The 18,408-nt window shown below is 39.3% G+C and overlaps 1 protein-coding gene across 5 annotated transcripts in view; it reads right to left on the bottom strand.

The window, feature by feature from the left end:
• The window catches only part of PRKN (parkin RBR E3 ubiquitin protein ligase), a 1,397,785-nt gene that overhangs the window by 855,118 nt on the left and 524,259 nt on the right, over positions 1–18,408 (bottom strand). For 4 of the 5 annotated variants that reach the window (XM_073022290.1, XM_073022291.1, XM_073022294.1 and 1 more), the window contains one exon: positions 11,005–11,126. In XM_073022290.1, coding sequence (XP_072878391.1) covers positions 11,005–11,126 — 122 coding nt within the window. The remainder of the gene's footprint in view (positions 1–11,004; positions 11,127–18,408) is intronic. The other variant, XM_073022292.1, reaches the window with a different exon arrangement.

Genomic DNA, 18,408 nt, shown 5'->3' with positions numbered 1-18,408 from the left:
AATCCCCACTTTAGAGAGTCCAGTGGATTTTGCTTTTTTCAGGAAAAGCCTGCAGAGTAAGTGTCAACTCTCCCTCAACCTTATAAGAAAACTAATGTGACTCCATGTGAGTGCTTTCAGCAAGAATCTAAGCTCAAGTTCTCCCCAGATTAAACTCTCAGTTTGGTTTCTTTCTCATTGGGTGACCCAAGTAAAGTCAATTAACATCTCCATTTCCCACCCGGCTTTAATGATACATTTATGCAGGTAGTTGGATATTCCCAGATGGAAGAGCATGCATGCATACAGTCATAATGCAAACCCATATCACAGTACTGGTCTTGCCTCATTCTGAAGCAGTACTTTCAGGGAGACCTCCCTGCCCCACACATTTTATCACTGTAAGATATTTGTTTCTTATAAAGCATCAACAAAGGATCTACTATGTAGGAAGAAAAGGCTACTAAATTCTAATTATGTCTCCCCAGTGAGATTTTTGAGCCATTCACTTCTTAAGCGCATAAATTAACCCACTGCCCTACAGATCTATTTTTTCACTTCTACAAGTCTTGATAAAGCTTCTAAGTGGTCAAATGGATAATACGTCAGTTTCACTCTGCAGAGAATCAGGGAGATACATCTATGTGTAGAAACAGGCACTGGAAAAAAGTAGCATTTCACACACAAAAACAGTTTCAAGGCTAGCCAAGACTCTAGTACAGGCAGAGTGATATAAATGGGGCATAGAACAGCAGGGTTTCCAGGCAGGAAAGAAACTGATGAGTTCAGGAAAGTGGTCTAAAATGGTGATGCATTTAGAAATATGATAGTGACTGATCATTGCCAACCCAATGTGCTTCTCACCCTCTATCCTTGTTCATAGGAATCCGATTTTTATTGGAGATGGAATGGGCCCAGCCTAGGGGATAAAATAGGATTGGTCTAAGCCAAACATGGCAAATCTTTCCATTTGGCAAACACTTGCTTGTCAACATGCTTTGTTATTATCACTGGCCATACAGCCCAGTGATAAATGATGAGATGTAAGGAGAGGCCTATTAGGAGGCTTCTAATAATTACCCTTTTTATTTTGGTTATTTTTATGTATTTATTTATTTTTGAGATGGAGCCTCACTCTGTCACTCAGGCTGGAGTGCAACAGCGCAATCTTGGCTCACTGAAACCTCTGCCTTCCGGGTTCAAGTGATTCTCCTGCCTCAGTCTCCTGAGTAGCTGGGATTACAGACACATGCTACCACAGCCAGCTAATTTTTGTATTTTTAGTAGAGACAGGGTTTCACCAGGTTGGTGAACTCGATCTCAAGTGATCCACCCAGCTCAGCCGCCCAAAGTGCTGGGATTACAGGTGTGAGCCACTGTGCCCGGCCAGAATTCTCTCTTTTATATAGAAGAGACGGGCACTGCTGTTCCCGTTGTTATCCTGCTTGCACACAGAATTGATGCCTTGATGCTCAGTTCTATGCCATGAAGGACAGTGGCTAGTAAAGCTAGAAACAGGCCTGTCAGTGCATGAGTCAACAAGAATGTCCTGATGGGTTTGCCTGCTATATGAGTGCCTGATGACTGCAGGAGACAGCATCATGAACCAGTAAAACCCAGTTTTTAAACAGGATGCACATATGTAACTGTAACGTAAAATGAAATAATAAGACATATGAAAAACTTTCCTTAGAGAACCTTATTTTTTCTTTTATGCTTTGTAGATATTTTAGGTTGACTTTTCTCAAACTCTTCTATGTAGTGTCCAGAAATATTTCTCTTATAAATATTTTTAAAATGTATCATCCTGCACAATGAATAAAATTGTAGATCACTTAACCAATTTCCAATTATCTAAATTAATGACTGCATGTCACTACTAACTGATAAACTTTGAAAAACTTTTAATATCTTTTACATAAAAAGTAAGTAATATTGGCTTGGTGTACCTCATTGCCATAATGATATGCATATGTGAAATTAGAAAAAGCACTATACAAATATCATAACAATTAAATATTTAGGTAAAGTCTGAGTTTAGCTAATGATTTATGGTAAGCATTCAATAAATTATAGGATTTTTTCTTTTCTTTTTTTTTTTTTAAGACAGGGTCTCACTCTGTCCCTCAGGCTGGAATGTGGTGGCATGATTCTGGCTCATAGCACCCTTGACTTCCCGGGCTCAATGGACCCACCTGCCTCAGTCTCCCAAGTAGTTGGGACTACAGGCACATGCTACCATGCCCAGCTATGTTTTCATTTTTTATTTTTTGAAGAAATAGGTTCTCACTATAATAGTAGTCACTCCTCGTATACATACAACAAATCCATGTACTTTGGAAGTAATGCAATAAAAAACATGTTTTAAAATAGATACACAAACTTTTTCAGAATAACATGCTTTGAACTTCCTGCCCACAATTTTGAGAATTTCAAACTAGCAGGATGGGTCAAGAGCATGGCTGGGTATCAAAGCAAAAACAGTGAGACACTCTACACAACAAAATGCAAAGCGACATCTGGTATGTTCCCATTTCTCCAGGGACCTCATGATGCTGAGCTTCTGAGCATTCTAAAGGTAAACTCGGGGAACTCGCGTCTGCAAGACTGACTTCTTTTTCTCTCTCCCTTTTACTTAAAGAGAAGTAAGTAAAATCATTACCAAACAAACAAACAAAAAATCAGTTACGATTACAGAGGGATCTCTATATAAAGAAGCAGTGAAAGGCTACCACTACTGTGGTCTGGATGAAAATAAATAGCTGGATTGAAAAGTCAATGAATTACCAACATTGACCCACATTTCTCTAGACTTTAATTAATTGAAATCATCCCAATGAATAACATGTGATAAATAAAATTTTCATTCTAAAATATCAGGCATAGGACAAAGGCTCTCAACGTAAGCATTTCTGTGATACAGAAGAGTAACAATGAATTGGCTAAAAGTGCCTGGAGCTCAGCTAGGTGGCATTTTACTTATTTCAGATCAATGCTGGGTTTCTCTCTCTTTGCCAAAGCTGAATGTGCATCACTCTGGCTTTTGTCCAGGTCCCCACGTAGACTTTGATAAAATACTTATTTGGTCCACCTTCGGCTCTCATGCTTCCCTGAACTCTTTTATCCCCTCCATCCTCTTCTTCTCTTATCTATGCCTCTGCTCCGCGAGACCCTCAGTTAAACATTGGAGGAACCTTTGAGAGCCATTCCAATGATCTGATGCTTTCCTAAAAACTAGTGTCTTTGAGCAAATGAAGCTTTTGTGACCGATGCATGTGTGTCCTCTGGCCATTTGTAGGAGTTGGTTCTAGGAAGGCTGCTGAAAATCCATTCACCAAAGGCTGATTCACCGGTTGGCCAACTTACCTAATCATTTACTCAAAAGTTCTAAAATTTGATTATTTATGAACTGCACAGTATGGTCTTTGGTGTCCTGAGCTCTTCAGGTCTCCTCCCGGCCCCTCAGTGTGCAACTCCATGGAGCTGTTGCAGAAGGGAGCAGGGGCATAAACGATGAACATCCCTAAAGTGCTCCTAGGAAGAGAAGAGGTGTTCACCTATAACCCGAAAAGTCCTTGAAATTCAATATAAAATATAGAAGATCCTAAAAAACTGATTACAAGAAACATATTTTTGGTAAGTCAACAAACAAAGAAAGTGATTTGGAAAATGTTTTTTAAATCTGGAGGAACAGAAAATAATTAGAATAGAGATTAGAAAGAAATCAGTATAAGCCAAGAGTTCCCATATGGAATTATGAAGTTTAGGTTATATTTATAACAATAGATCTACAAGTATATTAAAGAAGAAAACCTTCTTAAGAAGATGAATTCACTTATATTTCATAACTTTCAACAAACTGATCACTCATTAAAATCTGCTAAGAAAATATTGACTTTTTTTTTTTTTTTTTTGAGACAGAGTCTTGCTCTGTCACCCAGGCTGGAGTGCAGTGGCCAGATCTCGGCTCACTGCAAGCTCCGCCTCCTGGGTTCCTGCTATTCTCCTGCCTCAGCCTCCCCAGTAGCTGGGACTACAGGCGCCCGACACCTCGCCCGGCTAGTTTTTTGTATTTTTTAGTAGAGACAGGGTTTCACCGTGTTAGCCAGGATGGTCTCAATCTCCTGACCTCGTGATCTGCCCGTCTCGGCCTCCCAAAGTGCTGGGATTACAGGCTTGAGCCACCGCGCCCGGCGACTATTTTGAGAATAATCAAATCAGATACAGAATACAATCAAAATATTTGAATAAATTCCAAAAGAATGCTCCAAAACAGTATTATTCCTTATATTAGTAAATATGGTAAAATCAGCAAAATAATAAGTGAGAAAATTCAATGGTATCCATATGAGCTGTGTGTTGGTGGAAAAGAACATTTACTGGTTTGAAACCCAGGCATGAATTATCAAAATAAGTCTCAAGAAAATGACAGTAGCAGCATTAATTTATAATTTTAAATTGCTTCTACTGGCTGATACTGATGCCCTGAAATGGTTTGGATCAACCATTTTTAAGTAGACCCCTTTACATATATATTGTATATAGTATGCAAATTCTAAATGTAAACTATCAAGAATAACACACATATAAAAACTAAATCATCAACATTTTAAGTTCTTTATAGTAATGCTTTTTTAATATGTTTATTGTGTTTTTTATATGTTTATTTTTACCTTAACCTGGCTCTTTTACAAGTATTAGCTTTGGTAAAAGGGAAAAAGAAAAAAATTCTTCAGCCGTTCTCACTTCTCTGTCGACTGGCTCTTCGCGATGTGAGTGTGCATCATTTGTGTGTGGATGAGAGTCCATGATAAGGACCAAGGAGAACACAAGCAAAGAGAGTGGGCGTTAAAAGGAGATGAAGTGAGAAGCGTCCACAAGGCCAGGAGAAATCTCGGGGCAGAACAGATGGCGGCATGACGGGCGACAGAGACCACGGGGGCCACCCTGACTTTGGCAGATGGCAGACATGCATTGTGTTCTACACACTTTCCACCCTGGAGCTTATGAATCCACACAGAAACCAGCTTCACTGTAGGTTTAAAACTGTAACATGATGTAAAACAGAATACATGGTGGCAGGTTTCACCCTCACCATTGGGACATCCAAAACATGCCCTACAATACTGTCAATAACATAAAATAATGTGTAATGCCTCCTCCATTGTGCTTTAAAAGCACTGAAATGCCTAATAACCAAATCTACAGTAAGCAAAGAGGGGATATCACACACTTAGGCAAAAACACCCCATGTGAAAACTAGAAAGTAAGCTTAGGTCTGTTCTAAGACTTAGATTTCTTACATAAATGTGAGAGTAATTTTGATAACAAGAGAAGTAAGAAGACTCCTGACTAACAATTAATCTGTAACAAATATGAAGTTTAGGAATGATTACACATTCAGACTGTATTTCTTAATAAATTTCCTCACATAAATTGTGCCTAATCTATAAACCAATTTTAAACAAAATCCATCATGCCAGGCACTTTACATCTTACTCTATTTATTGCACCATTTCTCATCAGAAACCTTTTAGCTTTAATGCTCTTCCATGGCAGAGTATCTCATTAGAGTGGCAAAGATAAAGTTCTTTCTGAGATAAAGTAATTATAGTGATTGTGGTGGGGGGTGGTGGAAATCACCCAAAGTTCTTGGCTGTAGTAATCTCCTGGCTTCTGATTCATTTTAAGACTAATAAACTGAGTACAAACAAAAAGATGTTAATGGTGGATAACTCTAGTTACCTAGAGGTTGTCCTGGAGAGATTAGCAATTCGTAACCTTAATCATACCTAGAGTCCTGTAGGATTTTGCTCCCAGGAAAATATTCCAAAACCAGATGCTATAGGTGCTCTCAGCTCACTTCTATGTCAATTCTATCTTCTAATTATTATTAAAGTCAATCAAGTATTTCACTCTTGAATAGCCTTACTATATTTTAAGTCAATTTTCTGTTCCAAAGACTAGTCAGTTACTTCCTATCCCAGGAGCTTTGCTTTCTTGAGGAGGCACAAGTCACTTGAAATATGGGCTATGGTCAAGATGATGATAGTAGCAAGGGACAGGACTCCTCAGACATGCTCAGAAAGAGCACTGTTAGGATGTCATGAGAAGCCTTCAGGGGAAGGAGGAGGTTTGGTCTCTGGATCATGCCAAGGGACAGACTTACCATCACCATGGAGTCGAATTAACCTTACCAGCCCAGTCAAAATCATTAAAAACTAATACAGTCTCTGATAAGGTTTGTTTATATAAATTGGTGCTAGGGAAATATTTCAAGGAAACAATGACATGGGTTATTTTAAATTAATGATTTCATTGGTCAGGAACCCCATCAGAATTATATACCACATATAAAACAACCTCCCTTGTGTGTTCAACTCTGTCTCATTTCTGCATGGACCTCAGTGTATGACTTTCGAAGAAGCAGATGAAAACCCAATGCTTGCCAATTAGCCGCTGTTCACTGTTTTCCAGTAAACGCTCATATTTCTAAAGGATTATGGTCTAGTCCAAACTCTGATCAAGGTCACCATGAAAAAAAGAGGATATTCTGATGTGGAGATGAAGAAAACTTGGAGTCTGGGTTGTTTCCCAACTTACCTATGAGGTTAGGTGAAAAGCTCAGACATCAGTTCCTCATGCCTAACATCAGGACAAAATTAACTATCCATCTTCCTTTACAATTTATTAGAGTATCATATTAAATGTGAAACATGATTAAACTGGAGCATCACATTTGAAAAGCAACTCATTATTATTACATGCAAATTTTAAATAGTGTTCAGGAAATGTTAGAATTATGAATATATCACCAATACAAAATTTAGAAGATTACTATTTAGACTCATGATGTGAGTGGATCTTGTTGCAGACTGATTTCTCCAAATAAGAAAAAAATACAATTATGTTTTCAAAAATAACCTGGGTGGTTAACCAGGTTCCAGTTTTCCTCCTTAGGTATAAAAATTTTGCCGAAGTTCAGATAAACCACATGTTGCTCACCTATAACTAGTCAGCCACACAAGATCCTATATTGCATTTTTGTTCCTGATCAGAGACAATTATGTAAGTTATTGATCCTTATAAAGTTCGAGAAAATGAAACCTCAGAATTGCCTATTATTCACAGAGCAATCTGTACACTTGGCAAAGTTTAGCACCTGCTCCATTATTGCAAAGCCTAAATTTGCAGGTGAATCAGCAGTGTGACTGGTCAGCTGATCCACAGAAATATTATTTGTAGGTGTTACTGAATGTGTATTTTTGTTATTGAAAATTGAAACATCTCATCATCTCTTCTCCTATGGACTACCTACACTATATCTAGTTACGGTACTAAAATATGGATTATATAAATTATCTTTAAATTATCTTTGATTTAATTGTCCCTCAATCCATAAGCATATTTTTTTTCAAGAGTACATTCCAGTGATATTTTAAGTACAAGGGAAGTAGTTAGAAAATAGAACACTGTTTACTAGATTTGTATAGTGAGGACTATATCCTAGTAAAGGCCAGGGCTATGGAAAAATAGAGTAGATTTTTCACTCCTGGCTTAGATATTTATGAACTGTGTAACTCTGGGCTCATTACTTTACCTCACGGAATCTCTTCATAAAAACACTGGATGATAGCATCTACTTTGCAGGACTATCATCAGAATTAGAGAAAAATAGAAATACAATATAAAGATAAGTAAGAAAATCAGTACACTGTAGTGAAGCCGTCATAATTGCTATGATTAATTTCATTATATGATGCCAGACAGAATTTCTAAAAGGTATGAATTTATAGAATCAACGTAGAAAATTTCAGATACAAATGCCATTCATTCAACATTACTTAACTTGTGTCCTTCTGTGGACAAGGCACTTTGTGAGGTGTTAAACATAAACTAGAGACCCAAGCTGAAAGTTTTCTGATCTTATAACAAGGTTTACAGGCTCTTCGAACATAGACAAGTAAGGCCACTTTGGTAGAATGTAGAGCAGGAAGTGAATGATACCTGCAGTACTGGAGTTGACAGTTTGGCCCCTCAGGGTAGGAAATGAAGAGAGGAGAGAGGAACAGCTCTAGAAAAACTTAAGAGAAGAGTCAATGATATGCAGAGCAGAAAACAGTGCTTGGGGAAGAAACAGTGTGAATTTAAATATCAAAGGAGGAGCATCTCTGGGAACTGAGAAAAATCCCAGGTGGTCACATGACTGGGCTTTGGAGATGGAGGTGGAGCCGAGACTCCATCCCTCCCAGGATGCTGGGCCAGGGGAGCAGGGTGGCATGACATCATCACAGAGCCTCAGCCTGAGATGGAAATGGTCACAGCCTCTCGATGCAGAGGAGTAGAGGTAGGGGTGGTTTTACTTCTCTGAAATAAGTTAGCCAAAGCCTAGACTGATTTCATACATGTATATGTATAAATATATATGTACATCCATAAAATGGTAATATTAATAAAATAACAATAAAGAATTTAACATTTCTAAATATTTGTGTTCTGGCTACTGTTCTAACTCCTCTTCGTAAATGAGCTAATCTTCACAATAGGAAATAGATACTATTGTACCATTGAATAGACATTACCAAGTTGACATAGGTAAGAGCAAAGGAAGCCAGGATTCTAATTGGGCTGACTGGCTCTGGAAGATTCTCTCAGGCTCACATGTCATCGCCTCTCAGCCATGCCTTACTGTTCCTGAGGATTTACTACATGTCAGGCTCTGCTAAGCACCTACTGTTAATGTGTCATTTAATGCCCACAACACTCTAGTTTGGTTTGTTATATTTGGGAAGATGCTACAGGTTGTTTTTCTTTCTGTTTTTCAATTTTTTTCCCACACAAAGCATATTTTAAATGAGAAATCCCATGTAAAATTCCAGATTGATGATTTACCTTGATTAAAAAGAAAACAATCCAACCACACTGAGTCTCCCTCTCACCTCTTGCCGGCAACCAGCAGAAGCGACTTCTCAACATGAATTCTGCCTCGCCCTTCCATAACCGTCCTCACTGCCCCCTACTGCCAACATCTAACCTAACTTCTCATCACCTGAGTGATCACTGTGGACATATGAGTACGTGACACCTATTGTAATTATATCTGTGTGTTTAAAACAAAACAAAACAAAGCTAAAAAGCTGTAGGACTTAAATGTTTAGATTAGACAGTCCAGTTCAAACTCCAAGTCCACACTCATAAGCTCCTCTTTTCTTGGGCAAATGCCTTAATCTCTTTAAACCTCATTATCCTCACATCTAAAATAGGGTTACTAATAATGCTTAACTGAGAGTGTTCTTATGAAGTAATTAAATCAGATAATGCCTGAAAAGAATTTAGCTTGGAATTCAATATTAATTTTTATTGCTATTTTTACCGAGAATACCAGGAAGTTGGTATAAATAGGTCATATATGCCATCTAAAGCAATCAGGACTTAGGCACAGATTGGGGTAGATGAGGTTGTGTCTTGCGTAGAAAAAGGCAGAGGAGAGGGGCAGGTGAAAACAACTCCTCTGGGGGACGTTGGGCCTGCAGCATGCTGCCGGCAGGAGCGCTGCCACAGAACCGTCCCACAAAGAGCCCAGTGGTCATCATTCCTGTGCGGCTTTGATTCTGTAAATGAATTTCTCTGGACAGCTGAAATGTTTGTCAAAGTGAAACACTGAATCACAGCTTTCTGTGATTCCACCATTTTCTCAGGCCTGAGACGATAGATCCATGATTTCGCCTTCATTAGCTGGATCTTTTGAGTTCTTTCACAGGCCCCGTAACACCCATTCTACAGGGCTGCCACCTCGACCCTAGCCCACAGCTTCTCATCTGTGAACCAGATGAATTGTGCCTTAATTCACCTCTTTGTCTTCAACCTGTCCCCATCTTCAAGCCTAATGGCAAACTCTTATAGCCTGAACTGTCCTCAACAGCGTTTGACACGTCACCTTGGTTTATGCAGTTTTGTTGTGGTTTGCATCAGCCTGCAGAATAGAATCTGAACGTGTCAGTCATCGCTGGGGTTCCTGGCTGGCACCTGGGTTATTTATCCACACTCGTGTACCTGACTGCCCCCAGCACTGTGTCCTTGACACCTCCGTGTTTGTGCTCTCTCTACTGTGTGGACTGGACACGCTCGACGTGCATGCCCTCTGTTGCATCCACATCACATCCAGCCAGATCCCATGCAGCCACCGAGCCGGAACCTGACACTTTCTATCAGGGGTCAGCAAACCTTTCCTCTAAAGAACCAGTGAGTATGTATTCCAGGCTTCGTAGGCCACCCAGTCTGTTTCCCAGCCACTCCACTCTGCACTTAACGCAGGAAAGGAGCCATAGGCAACATGTACAGAAATGGGTGGGGCTGGCTCTCCATTAAACTTTATTTATGGATATGAGAATCTAAATTTCATGGGTCACACAATGTTATTCACCTTTTGATTTTTCCCAACCATTTGAAAATGTAAAAACCATTTTTGGCTCATGGGCTGTACAGAAACAAGCAGTGGCCACAGCAGAACTTAGTTGACTGACTCTTGCTTTATATGCATATTGTTTGCTGATCCATACTCTCTTTTTTCACTTTTTAAAATTAAGGTGTAACTTACATTTAGTGCACCAATCTTAACCAAACAGCCCAGTGAAGGTTGACTTTTGTAGATTACCATGCTACCGTCACACAGATCAAGATACAAAACATTTCTAGGAGCCTAAGGTTCCTAAATGGTCCCTTCTAATCACACCGTAACAGAAGACCAACCTCTTTTGGCTGCCAAAGCATTCTCCATGCTTCCTTTCATAGGCCTGGATACAGTAATGGGGAAATGACCCTGTACAATCTAAACTTTCACAGAGCAGAAAGAAATCCAGAAGACAAAGCCGCATAAATGAAACTTCGTCTATCATTAACAACCACAACCACGGAAAAGAATGTCTTTTCAAAGACGGGCGATGTATGATTAGAAAAACTGAAAGGCAATGTGTTAGTACACATTCATTTTCCTGGCAGTCTCATGCTGACACTGCATTTCCTTACCTGGGTCAAGGTGAGCGTTGCTTGTCTGCAGGTGCTGCACTGTACCCTGAGTTTTCCCGGCTGCACTCTTTGACAGGGGCCTTTGCAATACACATAAAAGCTGTTGTAGATTGGTCTATCTGCTGGGGAAGAAAAAGCAAAGGAAGTGGCTAACAATGCTGAATCCAAATTGAGACAAGAAACTCTTTAAAAGCTTGTTAGAGGCAAATTTTTAAAACTCAGTCCTTAGGAACATTTTGAAACATTACTGGAATAAATATTCCAATGAGAATACAACAATTTAATTTAGAAAATCTAACTTTATGTTCCAAGAGTGAAATCTTTTCTTTCTCTTGCCAATATCCCAGTAACTTACTCAGCAAAGTATGCAGCCTGCTGCCAAGAGAATCGGCCAAGTGTATCTGCCACACAGTAAAGTCAGAGGCGCTCTTTGCCGTGGATGTTTTAAAAGATGACAGGAATTCTTTCAGGAGGCTCCTGAATTCTATTTCATGCTTCTGGACATAGTTTTGAAGACCGTAGATTTTTCCTCATAAAATCTTATTTATAGAGAAAAACCAGCCCATTTCTCATGATATAAATGATACGATCACAGTTTGCTGGGCTTCCAGGGATGACTTTCCAATTCACAGTCACACATAAAATAAGAAAAGAGGCCAACCTTGAGGAGCTTTCACAGACCAAGCAGCTGTGTGCAGAAATGGATGGTTTGCATTTCATTTATGATCTCTCTAACTAGGCAAACACCATTCAAATAATACACTTTCAAGAGGAAAAGCTGAACAAACAACTAATTCAATAGTTCAATCTCAGATCATTTCTCTCAATTGTCACCATACAGGGATACTCTGTAAACTAGGGAAATTTAATCATCTTATACTTCCATATCTGTTAAGAATTAATTTTATTCATAAGCACTTACCAGAAATACAATCTCCTTCCTGAATTTCTAAATTTTGAAAATTACTAAATAGCTATTTCTTTCAATCCTTACCTGGGTGGGATAATATAACAGATCATGACATAAAAGTTCCTTTGAAATTGTACTATAATCATCAGAGGCATCTAGAGATAATAGTTAAGTTTTATTTTTTAACATTTGGAATGAAAATCTTCAGCCTCGCAAATGCATATCGTCTATTAAAAACAACTAGAACAAAAATAATGAAAAAAATGAGAGATTCTAAAGTCCTTTGCAGCTTCATTTGTTTCATGAATTTACAAAAAGAGCTTTTGCAGACATATTGGATTATCATTTGTTTAGCTACCTTTGCTAATATTGTAGGTGACAATACCTTGCAAAATCTGAAGCACAACAAAGACATAAAGTTTTATAGTTTTATCATTTGTTCGCAATATATTTTATAATTATTACTCTATAAAGATTACTATTTAGTTTCTAGTGGGAAATGGAAGATAAAGTGTAAATACATGTATATATTGATGTGAAAGTACTATTTTCTGACACTTTTGTGCAACTTTAATGCCTTAATGTACAAGATATTCAAGTACATAAATATCACATTGCTGTTAGCAAACATAATAATGACATAAAATGTTTCATGTGTAATATAAATGCAGCATAGAACCGTGTATTAATGTTATAGAAACATTTGTAACAACTGACTGAAATATCTGCAATATATAAGTAAATGTTAATAGAAGTATCTGTAACATAAATATTTGCAACATGCAGAGTATCAAAAGATCAGGAGAACTGTGATAATTTTGATGTGCACTAAGAAGCACTTAGTGAAGAAGGTAGGAAACTTTACTTTTAAAACCTTTACTGTTAAAACCTTTATCAGCAATATGAACAAATGCAATTTCACAATTTTTATAACCTACTGTAGAGGTCAAACAATAAAAAAAAAAAAAAGGAGGAAGAAAAGTAACGGGAAAAGCAAAAGCTTTGCAAGGGGAGTCAGGGTTGCGAAGACACTAGGGTTGTTGAAAGAGCATATTAGCAAGAGTTTTACAATATTAAAAGAAGCATCTCAGCAATTGCAGGAAACTAAATGACTCTTGTCTCTCCCTTAGGGCAATAGTGATGTTTGCGATATTGTTTCAGCTAATGATATATCAAAGCAGAATCCGAAAACTAAGGAACTCTTCCACCTCTGAATGCTACAACCTTCAGTAAAGTCCTTCAGAAGTTATTCAGGAAATACTGCATGCCAATGTCCATGGCCTAGAAGCATACAAGATGACATGCAATCTATTACACACATTGCTTTCCAGACCCAGCCGCAAGTTGGGGATTAATAGCCAGTCTAAGGAAGATCAAGGTCAGGTCAGTCCTGGCTGTAGCGATTTTCAAGCTGTTGGCTCCACTTGGTCAAGCAGCTGGGGCATCAGGCAAATCTTGAGAGCCCCTCCAGAATGGCTTCCCCATTTGTTTGGCTACATAACACAATTAAATGTTGGCAAGGTTTTCTGTGCCATGCTGTGACCCAGACAGGCATGAAAACAAATAACACCCCGACAATCTTCTGGGCAACGTTCCCATCGGCCTGGCTGAAGGGCCTAAGGTAGAAACTCTTGAATATGGAGTCATAACTCTTAGAGGAACGGCAAGGCAATTCCAAAAATGACCGGAAAAACCTTTCTCACGGTATGTAGCCGTCTCTAGTCAATAGCATGAATCTCCCCCTTTCACTTCTTCTTGGATCTTAAAATCCTTTTTCTCTCCTAATCAACTCTTCTGTATGGCAGCTTCTTGATTTTCCCAATAACTAAAGTAGCTTATGTTTGTGTTCCTAAGAGTTTCCTCTTTTTGTATAGTAAGTTTTGAAACATAGATATTTCAAAAGTTGTACAAATCACATCCTTCATAGTAATTCATCACTTGCAGACATTTTGCCATGTTTGGGGTCCCCGTACACATGTGTGTTCGTATAGCTATACACGCATATACTACATGTATAAACTATTTGGTTGAAGGAGTTGTAATAAAGTTTCTGACATCATGCTTCTTCACTCCTAAATTCTTCAACATCCTAAAACTAGGGATATGTTTCATCTAAAACCATGTAGTTTTTTAAGTGATTTGGTTATTTTGGTAGTTCTATTCATAGACTAATCAGGTATAGTTTAAGTAGGCACTACAGACGACGACAGTGGATTGTACGCTAATAAAAGATGACAATCCAAAATATTGGGGATCCTCCAGTCAAACCAATTTAGGTGGTGCTAAGTGCAGCCACATTAAACAAGTCCACTTCTCAGAGCTGTGTGACTCTGTAAGAACGAAAGGATAAAGCACAGTACATCTCAAACTTCCCCTGACCACAGAAGCCTTCCTGGAATGCTGCATCGTGAGAAACTATACTTCTCAGAAAAAAAACAATTTATAAAAAAATATCAGATGAAGGATTCAATCCACTTACAGGGCTTGATTTACAGAAAGTGAAACTGCTCATGTTTATAAACCCAGATTTAGCAGATTCTCCTGGATACCTGCCTACGGCCAAGTTCTCCCTCCAACCCAAAACATCAAAACATAAAATATAATTATTTTGTCATGTGCCAGAAGGTTAATTCTACTCGTGTAATGATTTTGCAAATAAAGTATGTTAATTCCATTCGAAGTTTTTATTTTTGTTTTATTTTTTGTTTTTTTTTTCTGTTAAAAAGAAAAAGTTAAAAAGAAAAGCGCACTGAGTTCAGGCCCTTTCAAAGTGTGAGTCACTGCGGCCATTCAGAGGTCCACTGACTTTCTACCATTTCTTAGCCTGAGAAGTCCATCTTCATCTTCTTCTTCTTCTTCTTTTTTTTTTTTTTTTGAGATGAGTCTCAATCTGTTGCCCAGGCTGGAGTGCAGTGGTGCGATCTTGGCTCACTGCAACCTCCTCCTCCCAGGTTCAACTGATTCTCCTGCCTCAACCTCCCAAGTAACTGGGACTACAGGCACGCACCACCATGCCCAGTTAATTTTGGTATTTTTCACAGAGACAGGGTTTCACCATGTTGGCCAGGATGGTCTCAATCTCTTCACCTCGTGATCTGCCCGCCTCAGCCTCCCAAAGTGCTGGGATTATAGGCGTGAGCCTCTGCGGTGCTGGGATTACAGGCGTGAGCCACCATGCCCAGCCAAGTCCATCTTCTTCTTTAGTTTTCTCTCCCACTTTGCCTAACAGAATCGTCCGTCAAATCTTCTCTTTTCCTTTCTTTTCTTGGTCAAAAATGTTGCTGAAATAACAATTTTTACAACATACTGAAAAGAGCCAATATTTGAAAATATCTTTTATTTGCTTTGGATTTTTTTTAGAAACCAGCATAATCTTTACAGTTATCACTTTTCTTTTATGTATTTTAGATAATAGGCTTAAGGGTTGAAGACAGGATACTTAGGAAGAGTCATTCTGATTCTAATGGAAACTTTTCATTAACCTCAGAAGTTTCCATCACTGATTGTCACTGAGAATTTAATTGCTTGGATAATTTGTTTTCTAGGTGGGGAGAAAGTAGGATTGAACATATTTCATACCGTGGTAAAATACTGTTCAGTATCAACATATTGTAAAAGATCAAAACAGCAGGAAGAGGACTGATTTTAAGTGATATTTATCATGAGCTATTAAAATATTAAGTAGAACAATGTCACCCAAGAGAATTCTCTGCAATGATGAAAATGCTCTCCATTTCCACTATCTCATATTAATATATATATACACAGAGAGAAAGACACACATACACACATAGATAGCATATGTAGCCATTAGCTACAACAACCTATGGAGAACTTGAAACTTGGTGGGGAATTACTCTGTGAGTTTTATTAATTTAAAGTAGTTTCAATTTAAATAGCTGCATGTGGGTAGCAGCTACCAAACTAGAAAGCACAGAGGAAGAGAATAAAAAAAACACTGGTGTGTCTGGCCCCCTCTTCAACTGACAATGTGGAGACTCTCTGGGCAATGAAACAGCTTGTTTTAATCTGTGTTCATATAAAAACAACGTTGGCCCAAGAGAATGGGAAAGAAGAAGCCGTTACTTGTGGCATTGGGTGTAGGTCAGAGACGGGGGGAGCTCTGTAGTGCTAGGGGCAGAGGAAAGCTTCTCGCCACCATGTGCCCCTATTTCCTACACCACGGGGATCAGTTCTTGAGATGCACCTGGACAGCAATGGCCCCATCTCCATTTCCATCACCACCTTTGAAATCTGATCCATATGCTCAAGGTACAGTCAGACTGGCACTTCCTGTATGATTTCTGCCCTAGATTTCCTTTATCCTGATATTTCCCTAAAAATGGCATCTAAGATAAGGAAAGTAGCCAGTGCAGTCTTGTCCTCTTTGAACAGCTGGCTTGCACCAACACCACAGAAGCAGCAACTGATAAGGAGCTGCTGGCATGAGGCGTCCTCCCCAGCCTTTGTCCAAAGCCCCCCACATTGCCAAGCCTGGCTATCGGTGGTTTCAGCTCCTTCCCTCTTTCCTCCTGACTACAGAGTTGTCCTTGTTTCTTACACATCAGGAATGCTGCTGCTGGTGTCATTAGCTCCCATTTTTCAGTCACACCTGCCATATTCCCTCAGCTCAGCCCTGTCCCTAGTCACGTAGGGAGTCACCTTAGTCCTGGTGTTGCCGAGGCATCTCCTGTGGAATAGATGCATGGCCAGAGCCTCAGGACCCGTGACAGGGATCTGGTCAGAAGTAACAGCAGGGACACTCATCAGCCAGGATTCTTGCTATTATATTTCTGGGTGCTGGCCTTCAGCAGAGCTTGACCACATTTGCTGGAATACATGTCTCCACAAGGAAACAACCAATATGTACCAAATGAACAGCATCAGCACCACCTCTGATGTCCCACAAGCGCTTCCTTACACATTATGGAGACAGAAACCATTTTTCTTCGTGTTGACTAAAGGTATTCATTAGTTCTAGTTTAACCGATACCTACAGAATCAGTCTAAAGTGGTTCCACATGAAATTCATTTGGAATGGACTTCCTGAACCACCTCTTCTAAGGACACCTTGCTTTGGAGCATCAAAAAGATGGGGATGGGCCGCCACAGTGGCTCAAGCCTGTAATCCCACACTTTGGGAAGCTGAGGTGAACAGATCACGAGGTAAGGAAATCCAGACCATCCTGGCTAACACGATGAAAGCCCTACTCTACTAAAAATACAAAAAATTAGCCGGGTTTGGTGGTCGGATGCCTGTAGTCCCAGCCACTCGGGAGGCTGAGGTAGGAGAATTGCTTGAACCCGGGAGGCGGAGGTTGCAGTGAGCTGAGATCCCATCACTGCACTCCAGCCTGGGCGACAGAGCAAGACTCTGTCTCCCCAACCAAAAAAGAAAAAGATGGGGATAATGACCATTTCATCATTATACAGGTTACTGGGGGGAAAGTTGCTAAACTGGACAGGTCAAACACAGAGGCTTCATTATTTCACTAGAAGTCTCCCTCTAGGGAGCCACAGTTAGCACTCTCTGGAAAGGTCATGCAGCCAACCGATTCACTTGACCATCCTAACATCCCCGTCACCGCAGGGAGCTGTGTGTGCCCATCTTCCCATCTCACTATGTGAGTGGTCCACTCTCTTCAAGAGTTGGTCGCTTCCTTCCCTCCCCTTCTGAAGGCTCATGGTAACTCGTGTGCATACCACTGGCCCTCAATGCGCTCACCCAGACCTTTCTGTACCTGTGCAATCTTTTCTACGGATACAACCTCTCTGTATGTAACACTTCACTCTATTTCATATGCTACAAATGGCTAGTGAAGTTCCCTGAACCCAGTAAACACTCAATAGATATTTGCTAGGTCAATAAATACTCCCATATTTTTAATGGGGTGAAAACTGAAGTGAGTATGGTGGTGTCAGGGCAACAAAGAAATATAAAATAGAATGCGGCCATGATCATTCAATATCTAGAACATCTTTCTACCAACCAGACACCCTTTAAATTGTTGGGATATCATATTTGAAATCAGTAAAATTAAACTAACTTCAGAAAAGTTACTTATATAAGAACTAAACCAAAAAAAGTCATGTTTATATAGATAGGACTTGGTATAAGTGAATGTTAAGGGGAAAAAGTGAAATTCTAAAAGTTAACCAACAAGTAGAACTATTCTAAAGGAAGACAGTTATTACATGAACACTCTTCACTCCAATCCTTGTCCAATAGGTTATTGCACCTGACGGAATCAAACTGCCTGTTCCATGCTTTTAACGAGCCATAATCTTAACTCCTGTGGAGTATCCAAAGTTATGCTATATTATAAACAGCTTCCAGTTACACAACTATCCATCCCGTGAATGTACTTCTAAAAAATACTTCTAAAACATGCTTAGCAATCTCTAAGGAGACTCTATACTTAAAAGTTATAACTTAATTCTCACATTTTTGTTGGGGTTTTTAATTAACATATCTGCACAATAATTTCATCTAC

The sequence above is a fragment of the Chlorocebus sabaeus genome, chromosome 13 (genome assembly GCF_047675955.1).
Source record: "Chlorocebus sabaeus isolate Y175 chromosome 13, mChlSab1.0.hap1, whole genome shotgun sequence".
Taxonomy (NCBI): Eukaryota; Metazoa; Chordata; class Mammalia; order Primates; family Cercopithecidae; genus Chlorocebus; species Chlorocebus sabaeus.
This window is presented reverse-complemented; position numbering and strand designations above follow the sequence as displayed.